General features: G+C 37.1%; 1 protein-coding gene across 8 annotated transcripts; it reads right to left on the reverse strand.

Annotated features, from left to right (window-relative positions):
- Positions 1-1,262: 1,262 nt before the first annotated feature.
- Positions 1,263-18,177, reverse strand: ZBBX (zinc finger B-box domain containing). Of its 8 annotated transcripts, none has more exons than XM_026045455.1 (19): positions 18,143-18,161; positions 15,753-15,811; positions 14,936-15,023; positions 14,591-14,704; positions 13,533-13,626; positions 12,176-12,224; positions 11,954-12,063; positions 10,111-10,279; positions 9,520-9,640; positions 8,884-9,026; positions 8,542-8,645; positions 8,105-8,211; positions 7,153-7,319; positions 6,438-6,562; positions 5,356-5,518; positions 4,700-4,852; positions 3,348-3,608; positions 2,185-2,290; positions 1,263-1,485 (listed from the first exon to the last, which is right to left on the reverse strand). In XM_026045455.1, exons 3-19 carry the CDS (start codon positions 15,001-15,003, stop codon positions 1,410-1,412), a joined length of 2,130 nt encoding a protein of 709 aa, XP_025901240.1. In that variant the 5' UTR covers positions 15,004-15,023; positions 15,753-15,811; positions 18,143-18,161; the 3' UTR covers positions 1,263-1,409. The 8 variants fall into 8 exon arrangements, with proteins under 8 accessions (XP_025901240.1, XP_025901239.1, XP_025901244.1 ...); XM_026045454.1 differs by lacking the exon at positions 18,143-18,161 and adding an exon at positions 17,736-17,832; XM_026045459.1 differs by lacking the exon at positions 18,143-18,161 and adding an exon at positions 16,714-17,045 and having other exon boundaries at positions 3,348-3,581.
- Positions 18,178-26,027: the final 7,850 nt, after the last annotated feature.

The raw sequence follows: 26,027 nt of genomic DNA on the forward strand, positions 1-26,027 counted from the left end.
TGTCCTGCCTGATGTACCATATAGCTTTTCAGTTAGAAAGCACCATGAGAAAACAATCTAATTACATTCTTGCTGAATATTAAAGAGTTTGCACTTCCATATGGGAATTCTCAAGCTTTAGGTTGCATTTCAAGAAAAATGGAGCAAGCAAACACAAAGGACATGCTGAGAGGCTGCAGAAACTGGAAATGACAGCAGCTGGGGAACTACCAGGTTACTAAAATTTAGATGTGGCCATATGAATACTAGAATAATGTAATATACAGCGAATGCAAGCCCCCTGCAAATTTACTTGACAGTTTTTCTTTTGCAATTTCCCTTGGAAGACTTGTGAAAACACACACAAAATGGTCTTTTGATCAGAATTGATCAGAAAGGATCTTTTTTTTTTTTTTTTTCCTGCAAATTCCTCATCATTTGGATTCAGCTTTTGGCATCCCTAAAACAGGGACGGTAGGAAAAAAGYGTAACCATATGCACATTGTATTTGGATCAAGGAAAAAATACAAAGGAGTAGTTTAAACTATATCTGTAATCACAAGCAGCAAGCTTTTAACACTACATCTGTTCTTTTTGCAAGAGAAAAAGAAATAATTAATGCAGAATTCTATTCACTGCTAGACAAGGATCTTCTTGTCAAGATATCAGTTCCACCAGCACTATCACAACAGCAGCAGCAGCAAACAGAACCAAAAAATCCCCTTGGATTAGAGTTAATTCAACCTAATCTCCTAGCACAATCACACTCAAGGCTTGCATGATCTTGCATCATATAAAATGAAGTTTTGCAACTACAATTTAACAGTTACACTTTTTCATCAAAAGTAGAAGGAAAAATATCCATTCCTCCCAAAACACCTTAGAAATCACAATGCAGAAAAATAACATGACATTGAAAACTGAAAGTTCACTGCTATGATATCTCACCAGGTAAAATGAGCTATATTTTACCCGAAAGTCACCATCTGATACCATACACAATAAAGTATGMAAGTCCTATTACACTTCTACTCTTCATCTCACCAAATAAGTCTTTTCATGTAGAAATACTTTCAATTAGTAAAACTTTCTTGCACATTACTGTATAATATAAAAAAAATGCATTTGTATACGAAATTTTCTCCTCAGGAAAGTAACTGTATATTGATCAGAAATTAAAGAATAAAGAAACCTAAAGAACAGTAAAGAACAGTAAGACTTTCAAGTATTTCTTTATTTTTCATTTTCTCATTTCATTCACACGAAGAAAAAAGTCAAAATCAAGTGATTGCACATTTTTATTCACAAGCTTACAATATAATATAAATATAACCCATATAAATGACATCAGCAGTGCTCAAAACACCTCTCCGTTTGCTTCTTATTTTTGKATGTTATGTAGAGAACAATTGTGCTAAATCCTTTGATGTTCACTGCAATGCAAGAACCTGTTGTTTATCCTTCAGAATCTCTTCCTCATCATCCATTTGGCCTTCATCCCAGTCCCTTAAAAGAAATACCAGTGACTGTCAGCAACTCAGTTTTTTCAAACTACTGTACTTAAGCCTTGGTAATATATGTTCACACAAGCACAATAAAACCACAAACATAGCTCTCTGTATTGCATATACACATAAATTATAGGCACCTATATTCATTTTTCTCCTCTACTTTTATCACACCCATTTTCAGCTCTTAACCAAGAGAGAGGAAAAGAACACTGTCACTATCATGCCCTAGAGAAATCCTACATCCTAGAAGGGGTAAAACAAACCAACAAAATAAATCATTTTAAAAGCACAGTACAAAATATAGAATTACTGCTCAACTTCCAGTTAAACAGAACCAAATTTAACTTAAGTTAAATGTTATTGACTCACCTGTTCACAGATACTGTTGTCCAAAGTACCTTTCAAWGAATGAACTCATATGATTTTTAACAGACATTTCCAAAGTCTTGGTGCTATATGTTAACCAAGCTAATGTATTAAAAACCATAACCCCAGCTATAATTTGTGGTCTCATAAATGAAATACATCAATCATTTGAAATGTCCGAGTACTGACTTAAMACACCAAAATATAAAGTATCTTGCTGACATTTCTGATCAGCAATCAGGAAGTCGAGACTGTTTTCACTTTGGTTCTTCTGAGGCATCGCGCATTCTACAGTGTCATAAAGCCATGACCATCAGATTTAACTTACCTTAAAGCATCAACTCTGCTGTGGTCTTTTGGTTCTATTTTTCCGGGAAAATTTGTACTCTGAAAGTCTTTAGAGGTTAAGCTGCAAGTTTTCTCTTGAGTATTTCCTGAAATATTTTAGTGTATTTTAGTACCACACATAAAAGGCATGCGACGAGCTACGTGTCTTTTATGTATAAATGAACAAATGGCTTAGGATGTCACTACAAACCCTTCAATAAGGCCTGGCTTGTGTTACATGGTTCCTGTCTCACCAGGAGGGATGGAGAGTCAGTCTGCTTCAAGATCTTATGCTAGCAAAGCATCAGCTTTTGTATGTAGCATTCACTAATTCACTAATTCACTAATGCCATCTCCAAACACTAGAGCAAAGATACAGGTCAAGTAGCTGCCTCATGAATGTCCCTCAAACCAGACCATATTGCAACTCTTATCGCCCCATCAATCCAAAGAGATCATCRAGTGCATTCACAGCTTATGCTTCTTTACAACATATTTGCATGAATGCTATTAATTCCCTAGTTTCATATAGGTTTATGCTTCTGACCGAAGTCTCTAAGTAAGTGAAAAGTCTTCTAAGAAAATGGGAATGAAGAGGGAGATGAAGAATGGGGCGGTTTCTTGAGTATTAACACTTCCCTCCCTGCTCTCCTCTGTGCATAGGCAGCACAGATTGTCATTCTTTAACTCCTGGGTTTGATGAGAAGCTATCAAACAAGGGAGGACAACTCTCTTAAACCATCGTATTTTGCTGTTTCTTATTAGCGGCAGTTCTCCTCAGGACAGATGGGTAATTTCCACTCAACTTTCCCCATGACCCCTACATGAAAACAAATTCTGCTTTCCAACAACCAGGAGATTCATTATTACATAATGAAATAAAAGGATACTTAGTCAAGAGAAACGCATGATCTGACAGAGCACCTAGCATCCAGCAGACTGCTGGAACAGAATGCAATGGATGAAGATCCTTAATTTTCATACTGTAACTTGCTTAACTAAATTAACAGAGAGTTAAAACACAGTCCCATGGAAATAAAAGATTCTGTTCAATCACAAAAATAGTCTTTCGTATTTCTRAAAGATTAGTACATTTTGTTAGAAGACAAAATAATTTTACATTATGCTTTTAAATAAGAAGGAAAAAGCAGCACTGCCACTTACTTATGTAACTTTGTAATTCTCTTTCCAAAGTGAGTAAGGCTTCTTGGTCAGCACTATCTCCCAAAACATCCTCCTCATGTCCATCTCCGAGGCACTTGTCTCTTGATGTTGCATTAACACCTCTCACTGGATGCCCAGGTGAACTCCTTGGTCTTGGTCGAGGGCTTGTTGGGCAGTTTCCAGCCAATTTATAGTACAGCGTGTTYGTTGACCATGGTCTTCTAGAATCATTCCCTGATACAACACAAAAGGTCACAACCCCTAACAAATTCAAGATTTTATGTTATCAAGAGAATATAGACTCAGCTAACTGATGACCTTAAGTTAAAGTTATCAACTGAATCCAATTGTTTATTAATTTTAGGTAAAACTGAAYTGATCAGCATTAATAAAAACATCAAAAACATCATGTGAAGTAGCCTCTCATACTTAGGGGCTAAAGAAACATTCCCAGTTAAAGACCATATATGATGGTACAATTTTTGAAGAAGATAAAATAAGGATGTTTGTGGAAAACGTTTGTTCTTTCATTTTGAATTTAGGTGTACATAAATAAAATATTAATGAAAAGGCCAAGCTAATTGCTTAAGATATGTTTTCCATCAGAGAGAGACAGTTGAAAGTGAGAACAGTAAGTGAAAAGTACAGGAGGCATTACTTATTTTCTTCTTTTCTCATAAGAATTGCTTTTTGAGTTAAGAATTATCTCTTACTGAAATCATCTTACAAGAACTTCTGTAAGCATTTTGAGCACTTAGTATAGCTCTGGAGAGGACAGTGTGATCACCACAAGCATCACAGACTTGATTGTATGTAAGGAAAAGGAAACTCTTGGATAATACAATTATCGAACAGCACAATTTGAGAATGCAAGTCTTCAGAGATCTCACTGCACCTCTGGGAAATCACCATGTTTCCAATGTCCGACCACAGCTACATCTGCTAAATGTTTTTGCATTTGTTGGAATCTACTTTGACAGACACAGTTGGTTTTACAGACAAGTAATGTCATTTCCTCTGAAAGGAAGCATTTAAGCTGGAGTTTTCTAGGCTACATTCTTCATTATCAGAGGAGTTGAAAAAAAATGGATGCATTTTCAAGTACACCATYTGAAAATAAAAAGTGGAGAAACTCTAAAAATACTCCTCTTTGAAAACAGTATTATATTCCCAACAAAAAAGAAAACAGCCCTACAGCTTGCATCTTAAAAGCCCTAAAGACCCAAAGGATCAGAGTCACTAAACATGTATGCTTTGGTTAAAGATAACAAGGTTATAAACATGCTTAAAAAAAAAATCACAAAGTAAAAATAACCAGTAAACTAGAACCTCAAAACTGTTTCTACCCATACCTGGGTATGCTACCATCAGGGGAGACATTYTATTTGCAGAGCTTTGTCTTTCCAGATATAAAGATCTGTTCAACTGATTTTCTAAAACATCTTGAACTAYAGAGTCATCAGCATATTCACTTAAGCCTCTGTCAATAGTCCACTTTCCATCTCCTGAAATACAACAGCATTGGAGAAAAATATTTGCCTGTATTATAGTAAATACATTATCACAATTGCTACATTGAATATATGTACAATTAAAAGAAGCAACAGAATAAGTTTTCTGCATATTATGGGAAAAAACATAGCAGACTACGTAACTTAAATTCCAGGGATATACTTAGATTAATATTTATGCTCAAAAATTTTCCATGTTATTTTACATACACCATTAAACGCAATAAGTGATACCTTTCAATTTGGTGATGCATATTACAGGAAAAAAAGTTATTCCAATTGTAACCAAATTTTCAGTGGATAGAAAAAGACACATCTAAATATCAACCTAGATTTTATCTACCACAAGGTATTGAGTTTATTTATCCCTCCACACCACTGGCAGTTTTTGTTGACACGACCCCAAAGTGATTTTAAGGTAGATCCAGGTAAAGCAGTTACATAAAGAGAGGTGTTATAGAGGCCGTTCACAATACGCAGTTAATCAGCACCATTACCTGAAAATGAAATATTATGTTTTGCAGCATTTGAGTCAGCACAACGTGAAGATGATGCTTTGAGCGTTCCTTGTTTCGGGTTTACACCTAAAACAAAGAAACCTTCAAGTCCCCAATTCCACGTAGAAACACATTTCTCTCTTTGGGCTACTTCCTGTAACAACTTGAATAAAACACAAAAATGTTAAAAAGGAAATGGCTACATACCTCTCCCTTGCAAGTTTATATTAATAAAATGATCACTTCATAAAACATGGRATGATTCTAATTGCCTAATGTAATTGATGCATTTTTCTGTAATGTTGATGGCTTTAACGATAAGTGCTTTCAAAATCTACAGACTGCAGTTGCTATGTGACAAGAGAATGTCGTCTTCTGATTGAACATAGCAATGAGAAGCAGTCTTTGTTTACTTGCTTTTATTTATCTTCGTGTATATCAACAAAAGCAACATTGACTACCTCACAATGACATCAAATCTAATGGCCCTGTCTTCACCATTACTATTGTCTTCCAACTTTCTTTTCAGCAAAAGAACACATGAATATTTTAGGTTTGATAAAAGCATCTGCAATTTGTGGTACCGAACCAAGAGGAAGCAGCCTTGATATCAATATGTGAAGAGCAGGGTGCTTTGTTTTGTATTTTTTTTCCTTTCTCTTGACAGCGACCAGTCTGTTTTATTTTTTTTGGAACAACTACCAACAAAGGACTGACAATACAGAGTGAAATGAACAAAAGCCTTTTCATCCTCACAGGATGAAACATGTGATACGGTAACAAACCTCTCTGAACAGAACTACACTCTTGACTGTTTCTTCTTTGTGGGTATTTTGCGGGGAGGGGGGTGGCAGGTAGGGAAAGGCGGACCATGTATGTGGGAAGGAGGAAGAGGAGGACAGTCTCACAGAGCCTATACAACTGTTAGTATCAACTGACTTGGAAAGTAGATAGGCAACACAGTTGACACATTTAGCAAGATACAGTATTTTACCACTAAGGACCAGTTATTGCAGCCACTGTCCAATTCTCATTAACCTGTCTTCCCATAATTGTGTCTCAAAGAGATATTTGYTGCTTACTGGTTTAGTAGAGTTAGAGATCTTCTCGGGTAGCTTACAGCTAAGCATTCTTCCCACAGTCTTTATTTCAATTCTCTCCTTGGMCACTACATTTCTTTCAAGACAACTGCAGAAAATACTTTTTCCTGTAAGAGGAGAAATAAAATAATTAATAGGGSGATATTTAATGAAAATTTATATTAATTATAACCTGCAAGCCTACACTATTGCTCTTCACAAATTCAAAACAAGAAGATTCTGCTCAAGCTAGCCCTAAGGCATAAGACAAGAAAAAGCATCAACTTTCAGCATCTTCCAGAGCTGCCAAGCGAGCAGACTTGCTGCTCAGAGTACTAGCTCTGCCTCCCGTGGGTCCATTTCCTTTCCTTGCTCCCTGTGAATACCTCAGATCTTGACAATACTTTTAACATACTTCCAACTACCTCATGACAGTTTTTCCTTTGTACTTTTAAAGTGCTCTGTAATCTAACTAGAGCTATCTTAAGAACTGCAATAGTAACATTTACTTAACACTTCTTTAAAATAGATTCTGTTGCCTAACCACCAAGCTGTGGTCAAGAGGCCTGCATGGTTCAGTGAAGTGCACATTTTAAAAAAGATCATAAAGATATTTTTTCAGACCAATATCATGGTTGATTATCACATCCTATGTGGCTATGACAAAACTGTACAAAAGAGAATTCTGTAGAGGCAAGAAATAGTTTTCAAAACTTACCTTGAGGAATTTCTTTGGGAAGAATAGGATCTCTATCAAGAGGAGGCAAAAGACATGGAGTGTCAGCTGTAGAATTTAAATGACCAAATGACTTTCTTGTTACACCTRCAATTTCTGCTGGCGAAAGGTCTGTTACTGTGCTCCTCTGCCCTGAAGTTGCTGCACCACTTTGAGGAGGGAATAGGAAAGACCGAAAAGTAAAATAAAACAAGGCAGATCACATCAAACTACAGCTAAATCTTAGGAGATCAGAAGAACTGCACATGTACTGTTAGCAACAAAGGTCTATTTATGAGGACTCTTAGTGTGCCTGCAATTACAAGATTAATCAGGATCTTTAAAGCACACAGCMCAACACAGCCCAAATACAGACTTGTTTGTGTGCAATTCCCCTGCTGCTACTGGATTAAAAATATGCAAAAGAAATTTCATCTGTAATCCAAGATTTACACATATGAAGAAATGCAGCTTAYACGACTTAACATTTAAAGGGATAAAGCAAATAATTTTCAACTCAACAACTCTCTAACTACAGACAGACATAGCTGAGGACACAAAATTACTATTCACCAACTTAATGGGTGTTTCACATGTCTGTTAACTAATAAATTGTTTTTAGAACTTCTCATAAAATATTCATTAGGTCATCAGGTCAATCACAAAGTGAAAACATTCAAGATGACAGAGAGTAATCACAGACAGCATCTTGGAACAAAGCAAAGGAACTCAAAGAACTCAACTGACAGCATCATAACATTAGCACAGGCTGTGTCTTATGATAAGGATGAGAAGATCRATTTCCCAACCATGCCTGAGAACTAACTGCAGTCAAGGAGTCTCCAAGATTCACAGGAAATGATTTTCTGAAAAGAGCTTGTTATTTAAGAATGTAACTATTTAGAAGTAAGACAGGATTATTCCCATTTCTAAATAATCTCTGCATTTCTGATACCTTCCAGACTGCTTGAGTGGTTCAGTTTTTCTTTGCTTATTCATTCCCATAGCCCCAGCTTCCTTCACCAAAAAGTTAGATGATTGGTCCAAGTCCTTGTCATAAGACTAATCAAAGAAATAAATACATATTCAGCAACAGATTAATACTCTAAAAACATTAACTCAAGTGAGCAGAAGCCTGTAGATTTTCTTTTGCACAACTTCTATATAACTGGGGTCACTGGACACAAACTAAAAGAATTAATGAGATCTTTTTGCAAGGTACTCTTTTCATATATGTAGTGTGGATCAACAACACCCCAAATAATGAATGCACTTATTTAGTAGTTGCTAAAATTTAAATTTTATCATATCAACTTGATTAAAGACAATAGGACTTCTAAAGTAAATCACTTGGGATCACTGCAAAGATAACATCATTCATTACATGCTTACATCATCAAGGATCTCAATTTTCAGAGAGGATTCTGCTCTCTCAGAAACAATGTCGGGTTCTTTCTCTCTGAAAAGAGCTGCCCAATATCTCTTCATATCTTCAACTACAAAATATAATTAAATTYGACACGCTCATTTTTTCCAACTTTAGACAACTTACACACCTACAAAAATTTGAATATTTTTCTTATTATGAAGCAGCACATGTTTCTCTGTTAATCTCCTGATACATTCTTTTTTCAGGTAGAAACTAGTCTGTGACTGTTCAGCAATCAAAGAGAGGAAAAACATCCCCCAAAAGATCCCTAACAGCTTGATTCAGTAAAGAGAAATCCAATACACCTGTTGAATAGTCATCCTCATCACCATCATCATCAYCTCCTTTTCCACCTTCTTCTCCAATCACAGCAGCCTGATGTTCATTAACTGCTTGCACAGGCCTTAAATCATTAACCTGATTACTAGAAACTTGATTAACAGAAGTTCTAAAAAAGAAAAAGAAAATCTTTTTAAAAAGATTAATCTTTAAAAAATATTATTTATGTATTATATGTATTATTTCAGCAGTACCTAATCCATATTTACTGCTAGTGACAAGCAGCAACTACTAATTTCAGCAGTATCCCCTCACACTTTAGGGATTAACAACATATTCCCCCTTATATTTACAAATAAGTATCCTGAAGGTCATACTTTTCCTCTATGAAACTCTATAACAAATACCCCTAAACCAAGCTGCCGAGTACTACAAATGCTACAACAAACAGAGCAAAGAGAATCCTTCAAATTACTCCCCCTGTARTAATTCTGAAATATTTGGTCACCAMATCTGGTTACAATTATTATTTTAATTACAATAAAATACCCCATACACTATCATTTTAATTAATAAAATTTCACCAAAACTTTAATATTTGATAGAGTATTGAAAGTTCTTTAAGTATTTTTCACTTCTTCCATAAGTAATTTCAACAATACCTTCTGTGCTTCTTAAGCAAGAGTTTTTCCATGTAGCTCAGACTGTCTGCACTGAACTCAACTTGGATAGGTTCCTTCATCAGRGTAAGGTGGGTCTGTACTTCACAGACTCCAACAGATTCTATTAAAATAATACACATGTACACAGTTATTCAGATTTGTAAGCTTGCTACACTATTTTTAAATGAATACCACATTCCATGACTCCACATATAAATCCCTACCATGTCATAAACAGGCAAAAAGTATCACTAGTATGTGTATAAAAATTACAGAAAGAATGAACACTATTCAGGGGCTGGAAGTCAGAGACTGCATTGAAGAAATCCAGACAAATGCTTTTCCCCCCCTATTTTTTCAGGCATACTTCAACAGAATGCATTTTTTCACTGCGACAGATAGACAGAAGTCTATGAAAGGCAGACAATGTACTTTGACACGTGAACACAAGAAGTCTTAAGACACTGACATTCCTGTTTTCTGAAACTATTAAGTTCCTCATTTTCTGCAAATTGAAGTATTGATTTTAAGCACGTGTATTAGTCCCCAAAACAATTTTAAACCGCAATTAAACCAGAAATAAATTAATACCTGGCAGCACCTCACTGGAATTTAGTGCAGCCCTCTGATCACAGTATCTACTTCTCCACTGCAGCAAAGCTTCCTGAAAAGATCGTGTAGATTCTTCCTCATTAAATGTACCACGCAGTAATAATCCAGTCTCCCATTTTTCAAGGCCTGCCCGTACTGATTCTGAAGGCTGAAAACAGTTTCACAACTTAATTAATACAGCACTTCTGATGCTAACCCCTCTTCCCAGCTATATACAGCAGCATACAACATTTTYACTTCAACAGCAGCAATGTGGCATTCCATTTCCTGTGCTTAGTTTAACTAACATGAAAATCAAATCATCCAATTGCTAAATAATAAATTTGCAATGTTCTAATCAAGAGCATACTAAAAAGAAATAAAAAAGAAGAAAAAAAGAAAGAAAAATACATGTTTTCAGTAGGCTGAAAACACTAGCCACAGCCTATATTCCTAGCAATAGCAGGGATGTGAAACAGTGGGCAACTTCCAACTTTCCAACAGCTACACGGGCTTCTGTCCATTAACAGAATATGATGAAACCATTAATTTATTATAAATACAGATAAACTTTCCACAGAAAGTAATAAAAAAGTAGCAGAAGGGAGCACAGTGATGGTGACAGAAACACCTAATTTCAATACTTTATTCATGGAATTATTCTGCACTATAGAGTGTGCATAATTGTAAGTAAGGACAACTTAAGTTACTGAATGTCACACAAAATGGAATATTCCAGTAAAGTGTTTTATATAAAATCTGACATAGCCTATAAATTGATATGTAATAACATACAATTAATTAATGGAGTTCAGTTTGAGAATTCTGCTTAATGAAGCTCTTCAGTAGAGAGTGACACTCCAACAGTTAACAAGATTAACTCAAGTATCAGTACACATTTAAAAATTAGTCTAGGAAAGCTCATATTATAAATAATTATTTGAATCCAAGTTTAGCCTGAAAAAAGCAACCACTGCCACACTAGAGAATTTGGTCATTTCTCCTTTCCTAGTCTGTCATTACGAAGGACCCAGAGGCTTTGCAGTTGCTGGTCACACAGTGGATGATGTCTGTGGCATAACAGTGAGTATGCAGGGAGAACAATTCCTCCAAACAGCAGCTAGTTTTTGTCATTTGCAATCTAACCAATTCTTACCCCACAGTGCAAAATGAATAAGATAAATTTGCTGCGTGAAAATGCCTGCTTTGTCCCAGGCCTCAAGCACAACAGGCCATCATCATCCCCAGCTGACAGCAATTCTTTTGCTCAGCCAGCATCACCAACTTGCTGTCAACACCCACAGAGACCACACAAGCACTTAAAGAAAGAAACAGGAAGAGTTCTCTCAGTTGTTGCCTTACTCCTTGGCTCATTCCAGCTCCTATGTACCATGCAGCTCAAAGTACTCAAGATAGAATTGATTTCTTTTTAACCACAAGAAAAAATATAAATAAGAAGGTACCATTTTCTATTTTAAATGCAAAAGATCACTTATCATACTTCTTGACTTCCTGCACTCTCGTTAGCTGCCTTTATTAACAAGACAGCATTATTAATTTCTGAGTAGAACTGAATAGGGAAGCAAATAGATGGAAAAAAAAATTTCAGGAGAGTTTAGATTTAGTCATTTCCAACTTAAATGGAAGGAGCACAGCACTCCATGACCCTCASTTAGATTCTAACATTTTTCCACCGAACTGCTGCATGCTGTCTAATTCCTACAAATCAACTTCTAACATCTCAGTACAGTTTACCTCTAAAAATAAATGTTTTGTAGGCTACACATGGCTTAGAGTTTACTATAGATCTACTACACTACACTGCTATATAGCAGCCACTCACCAGCAATACACTGTTTGTTTCACACTGCCCATCTGGTGTTCCCTTCACTTCAGGGGTTTTAGAAGCTACAACCTTCGTCACTTCACCCTTAAACGATTGTTGCATTGGCTCTGGAAAACAGCATCCCAATCTCTTATTGACATCTTTATTGCTTAATTGTTGTAACTTCCAAAACATATACTTTATTAGAAGCTTTTATTTAGATAAAATACATGTCTTTACCTTGAATCTGTTCTTTGAGGATTTTCAGTTTCACTTTTCCTGAAGATACCTAAATATAAAATAAGAACATTTATACAAGKAAAAATTAGACTATTTATACAATCTTATATAAGACACAGGATTAAAAATATTAAAGGAATTCTAAACTGGTAATGAAAATGTACACTTTTTTTCTAATTCTAGTATTTATATGAAAAAAGGCTAAATAGGTTGTAAAATTTGCATTGACATCATTTATGTGACCCATGCWGTGCCACCAAAAACTCTCCCATGGGACTTCCCTCTCCCCGAGTCCCAGCTGAAATAGCACCATCTTTACTTGCCCAGCCCAGTACACAGCAAAGTTCTCAAACACAGATATTTAAGGCTATTTCCAAAACACACTGTCCTAAATTTAGTCATTTAAATTTTGCCCCTTTGAAAATTCTGTCCTATGCCTCTCCTTAGCCATCACAGCTGTAATCTGAAGTCTCTGAAACAGTAGCACATCCAAGTTGTCTTAAAAAGAAGGAAAGAGAAGGAAGCAGAACTTTTCCTTCTGACACTCTTTCTTCCTTCTTTTGCTCAAGGAAGCAATTTTACTGAAGTTGTGTGTGTTGGCTGAGAAGATTTTGGCAAACTGCTGTGTCTTCAAAAGGCTTCAAACAGCAACCGTCACTGTGTAATCTGAAATTATCAATGTCTGGTTCCTCTTTTAGATTTATATAAGCTTTATATCTCAGGCACTTTCAAGCAGTTTTTCTAAATTAACAGCTCTTCTCAACATATATAGAAAACATATACAGGAAAAAAAAAAAAGAAAATGTCAGCACTATTTGAATATTATTTATGCCAGCTAGTGAGGCCCAGTGGCAAGAGAACCTGTGCTTGTGCTCCCAGCCTCCCTCTGTTCTGATTGTAAGAAACACAGAAGCATCAAGACACAAGATWACTGGGCATGCAAAAGATGCTGCGTTTCTCACACAGGCTATGGCTATGAAGACGGTAAACTTCTACCACAAGAAACTGGGTATCTCAGATCCACAGTCAGCCTCAAACAAGGTTAAATTAATTAGAAAGACAGACTCTTGATGACTAACTGGTGCCAAATTAGATTTACCATACTAACCTTACAGAAGCAAGGAAAGTTTACCTTGCAAGTAGAAAACAACAGATTACCAATAAGAACTTGCTGTTCCTCCAGCTCAAAGGGAAACCCACGCTTAACGTGAAAAATAAGCGATTTTTTAAAATTCTATTCTGAATTTGCTCATGCTTTTATTTTTACAGTATTTAAATTTGGTACATTGAGTAGTATGAGTCTTCTAAATCTTGTTTTTAAATGACAATATCCATGACTATGCTGATAGCTTCTTACCTTACTACTATTTCCTTGGTTTTGAGTCAAAACACGAGCGCGGATGGTCATTGGTCCTGCCTGTCCATTTCTCCAGTGAAAAGCTCTTGATTTCCTGTGAACCAACACCAACAAAAACATCACTAACCATGTGCCTTCTGTAAGCACGGGTGGAAGAAGCGTAGAGGTTTTTCTTAATTCTATTAAAAAACAAACACCACAAAAATCAAAAACTTTTAAGATCACCAACTCTCCAAAACACAAAATACTCTCATTCCTTGAGCTATGATTACTCTGCATCTACTTCAATAGGAATCAAAACACAATACATAAAGCATTTATTTTTGACTATTGTAATCTAAGTATAGACATACTAAAACCCCACCAATTTTCACAGTTTTGGAAGAATAAACACATAACAAAAATGATTACCCCAATTTACCCTAGGGCATTCATCCAGCACGGTTAATATGCACCATTGTTTACCATGCTAGGCGCATATAAACCTATAACACAGATTTTAGTGTACAATAGATCTGTTAGTGACTACCACAGTTGACATGGAAGATGGCAGGGAAGGGTTTCCAAATAAGCAGGGGTAGAGAATCATTTAGAGCTTTAGCACAGAGATTAACAGGCTCCATAATTTCTGACATTCATTAACAATTAAAGCAACTTTGGATACAAAAGCATTTTCCCCATCATACAGAAAACATTCTTTCTGAAAAGCTACATAGATGCATGCAAAAAAAGGACTGCCTCACTAAGACCAGATCCTCTTCCAAAACAGAAACTAGACTGGAACAGCAGGAAGAGAAGCAACATTTCCTCTCCTGCTTCAAATCTAGGATTACAAATCCAAATGGATAGGAGGCAGAGAAAAAGGGAGAAGTGAAGAGAGAATAAATGAGCCAGAAAGGATCTTTGTCTTGACAGAGATTTTAGAAAGCCACAGTACAGCAAGCTGAGCAGACTTAATATAACTCTGAATTCTAATTTTTTTAGGCCTGGGGGAGAGGGAGGAGGAAAGGAGGATCACTGTCTCACTGAATTCTTTTTTAAATAGTAATTTCACATACTTTCTCTCTTCTTTTTCCCTATTCATGTTTGATTGCAGTTGCCGTAATTTCTTTTCCATCTCCTTGTTTTCCTGTTCTAACTGTACTTTTTCCAACTGCAATTCTCTGACATTCCTGTAGTAAAATACGTGAAAGTGAAACCTTTAACTTGCCTCAGAAAGCAGATTAAAGCCTAAGAATCAAGAAAGGCTTATAGATAAAAACCTARGAGATAATATCAGAAAATAAATGTTTTATGATTCTTGTTGTGCCAATGCAAGTAAGTTCTTCTACTTAACGTTGCATTAAAACTTATTAAAAACCTTGAAACAACATCTCTATCATAGTCAGAGAAAATGCACTTACTTTGCTTTTAATCTCACTGAAGTTCCAGCTTTTGAACCTGGGAGTACTACAAAGTCCTTGATGTTCATGATTCCTAGAGTAATCTCTTCTAAACACGAAAATTAGAATCATTCAGTTAGCAACCTGTTCAAATGGGAATTTGATTGAAATTGAAATAGTAAAAACTTATTACAAAGTAGAAAATATTAATGTGGAAGGAAAAACAGAAATGTGCAGAAGGAATAAAATGCTCAATCAAATTTAAATTAAATACAACTGAAAAAAAAAACCAATAACTTTTCATTACATTTATGATTCTAAGAGAAAGATTTAGCTGTCTGTTTCATTTAGGCAATTCCCCAAGCTTGAGGAAGCTTGATTAGTATAAATAAATGCTTCTTTCTTGAACCAGACCCACAGAAAGCAAAGAACACAAGATAATTCTCAAAAATAAAGGCTGCAAGTCAGAGTAAAACCTTTGTGAATGGCTTGGGAAGATAAGCATCATGCAACATACACAGATTCATATTAACGTTGTGTTACTATATAATAACGTATATAGCCAGAAGAACCTTATCCCATACTGTCAAAAATTCAGAGACAATTTTAGTGATATTTAGATACTTTATAGAGTTTTGTTTCCAGACTCCAGATTTCCAGCTGAAATGATGTAGGTAAGCTTAGTATTTTCATCAGAAATATAAGTGAGCTCAAGAGCAAAAGCTGAGCTGTCTAGTCACACATATACTCAAACATTACAATTAGTACATTAAAACATATCTAAATACCACCTGCATCCATGAAACGTGTCAATAATATATTCAAAATAGCTTATAACCTCTATTGTAGCCGTAGATAAAAGCAGTGATGGACACACAAATATATTTCTTAATGTGGCTGGAAAAAACAARCATTCCAAAGGTTATAATTTCAAAGCAATTAATTACTCACTTCAAAACCATATCATATTATCATATTCTAAGATGAAGCAAGACTTATCTCTGAATAGATAAAGACTCTTCTATTAAGAAATACATTTGTATTAGCAGAATTACAACATCTAGGCAGAGAGAGATAACACTGGTTTTGGTTCAACTTGAAGATTGACATAAATGACTAAGGTCAACCAAGCTCAAAGAGGAAAAAAATACATATTTTTTTTTAAATTAGTATGAGTTAAAACTTCAGTCTGTTGCCTTGTAAGCAAACATTTAAAGTAGTTTTWAATGTTAGTTTTAGAAAGCTGTGTAAAGTAGATAAAACCATGCATAAAGTGGAAGAATGTAACACTGGGGGAAAAAAATCCTCTATTAGTACTTGAATTCAATTTTGTTTTTAAACTAAGCCTCCTATACAAATTAAATCTACAGACAATCAAATGAATACATTTAAGTCACTAAAATTTGCTTTTCCTGGTAAACAGAAGATTAAGGGCATATTTTTCCCCTTCTCACGTACGCATGTTTCAGTTTCATAACGTTATGTTACAGAGCATTTAATCTATACAGGATTTTACTCAAAATCTGTTATCACTTCATTAAATGCAATTAGGCAAGTTCATCCTCAATTAGTCTGCCATTCTACTATAAGAAAAAGGTTGATAGTGTAAGACAAAGATATWATATATGTAAATCATACTACTTCTATTATTTTTATGAATGCTACTACATAATTACTACCATACGCAGTCAGATCTCTTTATCCCCACTCAATTATGCAAGGCACAAAAAAACCCATAGTTTTTAATGCAACAGGACCATTTTCAAGGGTAGTTTACCCAAACTTTCTAAACTACTTACTTTAGGAAGCAAGTTTTAAAAGAGACAACTGCAAGCCTCCATCAGACTGCTTAGTACATGGTGAGAAACAGCATTATTTAAATAGGTAACAGGTGGTTAAAAGTGAATTGCCCCGAGAAAACAAATGACCATATTTATTAGGAGTCAAATACTAGAATCAATTGTAGGTTACTTCCAGTTTACAGTAATTTAACTAAAGCAGACTAAGTTTCTACAGCTTCCTCTCATCAGTAAATCTGTAAAATCCCATGGGAAACGACAGCATAGGTATTAAGCTGCATCGAATCCTCATAATCATAAATGCAGATTTTATGCTAGACTGAGTCCCTAGCCACTCAGTATTACTTCAAACCAAACTACTCTTCATTTACATGGAAGAAGAACTCTTAAGGCACTTAAGAATGTGCCCAGCACTGCTCCTCAAATCAGCCTTTTCTTGTTAATTATTATAATTGTATCAAGTAAGACTTTGGGTTCTCCCATAATGCTTTTTACCATTTCACTGATTTTTATTTTATTTTTTATTTTTTTTTTTTTTTTAGGGAGGAAAAGGAAAAAGGGACTTATTTTCTTAAAAAACAAAATGGACACAAGTGGTACCACTGATATTATGGCATGGAGAATATGAGCTTGAGAGACGAAGATTTCATTGCTCTACCTGACTGCTGGATTTATTAGATAATCAAAAGTTATCACATCCACTGCTTTACCAGCAAAACACACACAACTAAAACACATTGCCATCAGCTGGGCACATTGATAGTTTAACCAAACCCTATGATTTCGGCTGCATTTCCAGAAGTATCCTCAAACACTGAAAACATTACCAGAAAGGACTTTTTCTGTGCAACCTACTTAAAAATAAAATAAAATAATAATAATAATAATAAAGTTACTAACAGGGTGGGTTGGCACTAACATTACACAGCTACAGTGTCCACCTGCAAACCCCACAGAAACTGACCGTGCCCTGAAACCAGTATTAGGGGAAACAGGCTGGATAAAAGGGACCAAGTCGGTACCTGCCGTATGAAACTCGAGCCTTGGCYAAGCCAGGTTACAGACTTCAGGCACACCACAAGACTGCGCTACAAAGGCACAGGCAAAGACAAGTGAATTAAAACGAGAAAAACTATCGGTGTAGCGCATGCTCTGTGTCCCCCCCCCCCTTTTTTTTTTTCTCTTTTTCCTCCCTTTTTGTAAGTTACAAAAAGTCTGTAAAAGGCAGGAAGGCCAAGGAAAGAAGGAAACTGTGTAAAACCATTTAAAAAATAAAAKAATAAACAGAAATTGCAACCGCAAAGCACACGGGTGGGTGCCAAGGGTGMCCCCCAAGCAGCCTTCGCCTCGTGCCCCCACACGCCGCTTCCCGCCGAGGCATCGTCCGAGTCCTCCCCGCTCCCGAGGCGCCCCCACCGCCACCACCGACCCGCTGAACGCGGCCGAGCCGGGTCGGACCGGGCCGGATCGGGCCGGGTGCCGCCGCCACTGCCGGTTCCCAGGGCAACGGCGTCCCGGGCACCGAGGGGACGAGCGGGGAGGAGGCGCCTCCATTTGACGCCACAGGCGGCGCGGGCGGGGAGAGGGAGGGAAGGCGCCATTTTAGCTCGTGCTCTGGCGCCTCTTGCGGTTCCCTCGCAGCTTTCCGCACAGACAGGCTTAGTGTGTGGAAATAAATGTCTGCAGGTGGCGGGTTTATGCTGTTATGTGGAGTGTAACTGTACAAATACAGCGAAAAATCTCCCAGTAGTCTCGGTTACTCCTACCATTCAACGCTGTACTTCAATCAGAAGGGGTAAAGGGTAGGGGATGTGCTGAAAATCCTGGCATCGGCAGAGTTGGCCCAAACTGGTGGAATTTTTCCCWCAGTCAGGGCAGCTTTAGACACACACTTTAGTACATCACTGAGCAATGACTGAATTCAGTGTTAGCTTGGACCTGTGCCCAGAAAAGTGGCCATTCTCCCGGTCTCCTCACCCAAAGGCTGTGTCTTCCCACCCCATTTCAACCTTTATTCCCTCAAATGATGCCTACCATCCATGGCAGGATGATTATTTTTTAATCAATCACATTTTCCAGTTTATTTGCCTCAAGTTGAGCCCTTCCATGTTGGCTGTCTAGACTATTATTTATAATTGATTCTCCTTGAGGAAAAAAAAAAAGTCTTTATCGAAAAGCTGGCATTTCAGGAAAAAACTCTCAGTTTACGATCCAAGCCAAGCTTTAATATGTGCAAATTACTGTCTGTTTGAAATTTATGCACTATGAGCTGTGCTTCATTTGGAGAATTTGCATTTGTCCCATATGTATTCAAGCTAGGAGGCACAAAATAAGTTGCACGGTTTTTCTTGACTGTATAATCTGTCTGGCAGTAATTTTCCTTCATCATCGTGGTTACAGTACAGTTTTCAAAATTTTACCCTGGCAGGCAATTTGTGTTGAGAGCTGGTGGAAACACATATGGATTTTTTTTTTTTTTTGATCTTTAGAAGGAGCCATAATTTACATAATATATATGAATCTAAAAATATGTCCGAATACTCTCTCTTTTTAAACAAATTTGGAGTTGTTTTCTACTCCGTGAGGTGTTTTGGTAGAAGAAGCATAAACATATATACCCTTAACAAAATAATTCCACTGACCCTTCAAGTACTAACCAGCTTAGGCTTAATTATTTAGGAATAAATGAATACTTCCAGCCAATAAGCGACCTGGATAGCAGAAAAAAAAAAAAAAAAATCTTTTGAGGACATGTTTAACCAAAACTCACCTTTAAAAGCAACCAATACCCGAATACAGAAGAGGTTATATCCTAAGCCCCGAACATCCACATTTTCTGTCCTGTTTTTGTTATGGCTGAGGAGAATATTCTGTGTGAACTGTGCCATTGGCAATAGAGCTGATAAGCATTCAGGCCAGCAACATCATTTTATAGCATATGTGCATGTTCTTTCCCATACGAAATAGGAAAACCAGATAAATAGAATTCTTCCTGTCACGTTCTGTGTCAATGCTTTCAGCAACATGTGTGTGGGAAACTTAGCTGTTATATTGAATGAATAAAAAAAGTAACATGTTATTGAGGATGATTTATGTCCCAATCATTGATGGTGTGTTCAAGACTACTTTTTATTATGAAGTTTCCACTAAGAAAAAAAGATCTCTCAGTTTTCTGCGGGAAAAAATATTATTTGGTTGCCAGACTTAAATGATTAATACTAATAATTTGATGATATTTATGTAAATGAGATTTAAATAGAACTAAACACTAGAGAAGATGAAAAGAATCCAAGTATATATTTTTTATATATGTATGCATACATAAATATGTATATTACATATATATGTATATATATATATTTGATACTCAGCTTTCACAGATGTATAGGACATGAAATAAATAATAAAGTGTCTAWTTTCTCCCAGGGTCATGTCCCTGGAAAATATATGTAAAGTTCAGAAGGAAAAAAAAATAAAGAAAAACAATTGAAATTCAACTAAAATCCATCTGGTGGAGTTGTGCTATAAGTTATAAACCTTCTGTGCTTCTTAAGGCTCTTCTTGTTTCCACTACCTTTGTTCCTGTACCGTTTCTTACAAATGGAATCAGATTTGGTAACTTTTTCCTTTTTTCTTTTCAGTATATACTAAAATATTTTGAAATGGTGTTTTGTAAATTTTATTTCAGAAATATTCTTAGAATGATAGTTCTATAGTGTAGTCTACACCTTAGCAAGACCGTTTTGTAAGGTTTTGTACCAACATACGTTTCAATTTTAATTTGCAGTTCCTTAAAATTTTTTCAGGCTTCAGTTTCAGACAAAATACAAGTCTGTTTGTCATGTAATAAGTGGAAGCAGCTTTAGAAGTAATGAGGATTGAGGAATGTCTGATCTCTGAGACATTTTTAGATGGATTTAGGCGAGGTGCATAGGTCTTAACCCCATTGTTGGAGAGACAGGAAGAGCTGAAAGATACTTGGGAAAGCAACAAAGTGTGTCCAGTTCAGGACAAACCAAATTGGCGACAATCATTGCTTTGGAGTCTTTGTGTTAGTCCCTGCTTTGCCTTCTCTGATCACATTTCTAAACTGTGAATAAGGGCTTAACCCTAAAGATCAAGGAGCATCATCCAGTCCGTGGCCCTCAGGCATGATTTCCTACCTCCTGGGAGCTCCTGCCCTTTCCACACGGATCATGGAGTGCAGTTGTACGGAGTGCTGAACTGCACCCAAAACTGCTACGAGGAGCAGAGGGGGCAGCTCTTGGGAGAAGTCCCTCTCCGCGTCCGTGCGGTTTCTGCGGTGGGCATAGCTCATGTGTGCCTAGCACAGAAACTGCTGCTGGGATAGTGGAACGCTGCCCGTGCAGGAGAGATCCCACGCGCAAGATCCTGGGCATTGGGGCTATGAATTAGGTTATTACTGAAAATGAAGAAAATACATTTTTAATTTTTCCTCAAGCTCCCTTTATTTACTTTCTGCAAACATCCAGGTAGTTTAAATTCCATTTTTATGAACATTCACCAAAAGCCAGTTTTGAAATCTCATATACCAGTATTTGCAGGAAATGAACTTGCAATTTGCTCTGGAAAATCTCGTGCTTATGAGCAGCCAAGAAAAGGAATAATACCATTTTACTTAMCTGACCGCACACGGCTAATACAGATTCAATAACAAAGCAGAGTATTATTTGCTATTGCCAAGAGGAGACCAAGTTATTAGTTGTGATTTGCCTGCTCCACTCTGCTGCACAAGAACCTTATTTCCCCCGTCCTCCAACATTTCTTAACTGCAGCCTAGACAGTGACAGCTACCAATCAATCAGCTATGACATGTGTTAAGCTTACAGTCACATCAGATCACATTTAAGATAGTCTGAAATATTAAAGCTGTTTAAATGGGGGGCAATTCCAAAAGAGCATAATCCCCGTTCCTTGATAGGAGAGGGCTGGTTCAGCCTGCTGGGAAGACAAACCCCAGCAGGGTGTGCRTTCAGAAGAGAAGTCAGTGAACACGTGCCAGTTATCTGAGAAGCTTGTGGTCTTGTGGTCAGTGAGTTGAAGCTTGTGCTCCATGCCATAAAATAATGATTCCAGCATTTCAGCTCGTCTCTCATGAAATAATGTCCTGAGATGAAAATCTCGGTTACAGCTTTGGTTTTCTATCAAAACTGTCTTTCAGACGCTAGATCTGCATTGCCATGTTCAGTTGTTTTTTCACATTCTTCACAAGTTAGGGCKCTTTGTTCAACCAGAGCGATGTGTTTGATTAAAATCCTTGAGCTCAACCTTGGGCTCACCTAAGCATATGCAGAAGTAAAGAACTGCACAGGAGTATGAACGTCAAAGTATCACAGCCTGCCTGACGCAGRGAAAGATATCATTCACCTTTGGGACTGTTGCAGAGACAGGCTAATTAGTTTATGCTCAAAAATGCCTTGAAGAAAGTACTCTAGTCCTGTAATTGGCCCAGGCTCAGTTAATATTCAATCAAAAGTATAAAAAAAAAATGAAGCCAAGTTTTGGGTTTGTTGTGAGACCGGGCGAGTTTCAGGTTTCATTACCAAGTTTCAGGAATTTCTATAATCTGTTGCCTACACACCTGGAAGGAAAGCAGGCTGAGACCTACAAAGCAGGGCACTTTGCAGGAACAAATGTCAGTGATTATCTTCAGTGCATCCTGTGAACACAGCTGCTGCATAGTGCAAGGATTAAAGAAAAAGGAACTTGTTTTAAGCCATCTACATCTAAAACAGGCTTTATCTCCTTGGTTGGAAGGAAAGATTAGCACTTATTAGGGACTAATCTTAATCGTATCCATTTATAATTACTGCTTCGAATTGTTTGAAATATTTAAACATGATGAAATGGAAAGACACAAGACAGCTGAAATATTAAGAGGAAAAAAAATCCTCAGACCTGAAGATTTATCCACAAACATTTGTCTACAAAGTGGCTTTCATGGCAAAGCCTTAAGAAAATAAAATACCAGATCAGAAGAATGAGAACAGTAGCTTTGCTAGTTTCTTTACAAGGCAAATTAAGTTATAGATGCCTTAATTATAGGGATTTAACCATTTAATTGCAGTTTCATAACCAAAGGAAACAACAACCATTTTCCTTTATACACCCAGATAAGTGAGGAGGCAGTCAAACAGTCTTTTCATATAGCAGTACTGAAGTAATCAGGAGTATTCATGCATTGACATCAAAAATAGTAATAGCAGTTTCTTCCAAAAGGTAGGGGAGAGGAAACATAACTTCTTGGGTACACACAGATAGTGAGAGGGTGGTTACTTGCTGAACGCACAATGTGTGAACACGCAGTTGGCATTTGCTGCCTTGAAGGCATTCCACATTTTAGGTCCCTGAAATCCTCTACGTAGGATCACAGCCCTTCCCTTTTGCTTAAAACTTCGCARTCACAAAGGAAAATGATATCTTAAGCCCAAACTTCAAGGAGCTTGGATAAGAAAGGCTGTTCCTTGAGGCTTTTCAGAGCAGAATCCATGTGAAAAGCAGGGTGGCAAGATAAGCTCACTGATAAAAGTTGTTAAGCAGGTTTGGTATCAGGGTTTAGTATCAATAAGAGCATTTTGCAGGTGCGTATATCATGAGATGTAGTCATCAACCCTGACAATTATCATTTCAGAAGCCTGTTTAAAAAGGTGGGGAAAAATTTCTTACTAGAGGAGGAAAGAGGTGGCTCAGTTTTGAAGGATGGATGGGGTGAGGTTGATTCTCTTTTTCCCCCTCTCTTTTTATGCCATTTATTGATTCATGAATACACATTTTTAATGCTCAAGGTTATCCAGATGTGAGCCAAAACTCCCCTTGCACCAATTCCCCTTTTTCTCAGATTCATAGCACCAAATCTTGCCCAATATCCCCAGATTCTGACCAATTCTTTTCTCACAGCCATTTGTAAGAGTGCCACTGCTATACTGATCTCTGAGGTGGTTAATAACACTTTCCTTCAAATTTCGTGACTGCTGTATCTCACTATCTCCCAGCTATGGAATGAGAAAATTAAAAAAAAAAAAATCAGGAGATAGCTGTTTCAGATGATTTCTGCAGACTTAGTTTATTTACTGTAACATGCACTAACTTCCTAGATGGATTCAAACGAAGACATCTTCAACTGGACTCTTAACTGTTCTAATATTCACTTGGCACTCAATGCAGCACTGCGTTTTGGAGGCTAATTCCAAAACACATTTTAGTGCCTCTGCAAAGACTTGCCAAGGTATTTCTGTGTATTCATCAATACTTTCTTCAAAAAATGGGAAGGAGAAACGGTAAATGGGCAGTTTAAATGCGCAGCTTATATGTGAATAATGACTAGCCCTAATAGCAGTACCAAATCATTTCCCTTAGCCCTAGTAGAAATTGTTCAACCATTTCATACATATAAAAGAAGCAAAAGAATAAGACACAGAAAAATTGTAGTAGGTTTTATGGCCCAAACTCCTACATATTTTTTAAAGAACTTTCACTGGAAGCGCTTACAACTATGAGAAAATACTGCTTATGTAGCAGGTCTGCAGGAGAAAATGAGAGATGCTTCTCTAGAAAAGAAGGCTTTCAATATAATCTTTAGGAAAATGCAGTCTTGCAAACGTTTGCTGAGACTCTTAGTATTCACTTATTACAGCTCCTGTGTGCCTAGTGGGCTGTGCAAAATGCCGATAAGGATGGTTTGGTCTGCCTGTATTAAAAACCTTTCACTGCTAAAGCGCTGCAGTGGCACCCTGAAATGGAAAGACGGAAAATTCAGATCTCGCTTTTCTGGCCTTGCAGGAACATTAGCTCTCAGAAACACATGTATCTCTGCTTGTTTTGTTCTCGTTTCCAACTTGCTGAATAACTTTTACCAAGCTGAATAGAAAGCACTGTGATCAAGGCCAAATGTTACCGGAGTCACTGACCCTGCTACTGATGCTAGATTAGTCAGACAAGGTGATGGAGCAAAACCTCTGCAATGGGTGCTGCTTTGTGCTTTCTCAAAGCCCTTTTTTTTCTGTTAAAGATAGGCCTGGCCTGAGTCCTGTTTAAGTTCCTGGGCAAAATTCCATTATAAAAAAGCCTTGCAACTCTTCCAGTTCTACAATAAACCGTTTGCAGCAGGCTTTCAAAATTCACGATTCTAGTCACAGTTTAATAAGGGAAATGCTGAGCTCCTGTTTGGGTGCCTAGCTCCAGACTGGAATCTAAATCTCTGGGTGGGCTGTCCAAATGCGTTGGGCAATGCATGGAGGGGAAGGCATCTCAGCAAACTGATCTAAAAAAGGGATTATCAAGATTTTTCAATCCTGTGAAAGATACATATTCCTGTTTGGTTTTAGGAATTTCAAGTATAAATATATCCACCTCTAAAAGACCCTGCTTCGTGGCCATCTAGAAATGGGAAACCTTTGTCCCATGATCATCTCTACCAAAAAGGTCTCAACATTTCACATCTTGCAAGGGCCAGCTTGGATAGAAAAAAATACCCTGTAGTCTCCTTTTGCAGGGTGGGTTTTCTGCTCTCTCATTTAGGCGTTGTTTCTGTATTTTGTATTGAATTGTCACTGCTTACMACTTTTTAAGGGACCTCCTTTCAGCTTTTCTAACTGTGCTTGCTTTGCTAATGAATAATAGATTAAATTCTTGTGTGCTTCAATAAGGAATAAACAGTTTGGGGATTCCAGTTATGTTAGCCTGAATATGAGCAACAAGCAAATCAGACTGGGTCACCTCTGAGTAGAATTTAAACTAGGATGTTAGGAGATTTTYGTCTCAACGTCATTGATTCCTTTTTGGAGTTTTTTAAATTGTTATTTTGAACTGAAGTGTCTCAGTTRTACCTAGATGCAGCTTTATATGACATAGGCCTTCACTTGACTGGTTTCTCAGTTCCGCTTTTCACAGAAAACTATTTACAGAATACACTGATAATAGAACATAATCGCTGCAAAGACTGGTGCCCTCCAAATGTGTTATTTCTCAGATTAAAATCTTAATAGAGCCAACAAACAGGTACTTACATTCTCCTCATAGCTACATAAGGTACATAAGGTCAATGCACAGAGCTGATTGCTAGCTACATCTACGTAAAAATTACAACCTTTTTTTTTTCCCTGGATGAAGGGACAGAGAGCCCCTGGATCAAGTTTGCTGATGATACCAAACTGGGAGGAGTAGCTGATAGCCCCGAGGGCTGTGCTGCCATCCAGAGGGACCTGGACAGACTGAACAACTGGGCAGTGAGAAACCTCATGAGGTTCAACAGGGGCAAGGGCAGGGTCCTGCACTTGGGGAGGAATAACCCCAGA

Source organism: Nothoprocta perdicaria, unplaced genomic scaffold (assembly GCF_003342845.1).
Source record: "Nothoprocta perdicaria isolate Ctin4 unplaced genomic scaffold, notPer1 scaffold_4, whole genome shotgun sequence".
Lineage (NCBI taxonomy): Eukaryota > Metazoa > Chordata > Aves > Tinamiformes > Tinamidae > Nothoprocta > Nothoprocta perdicaria.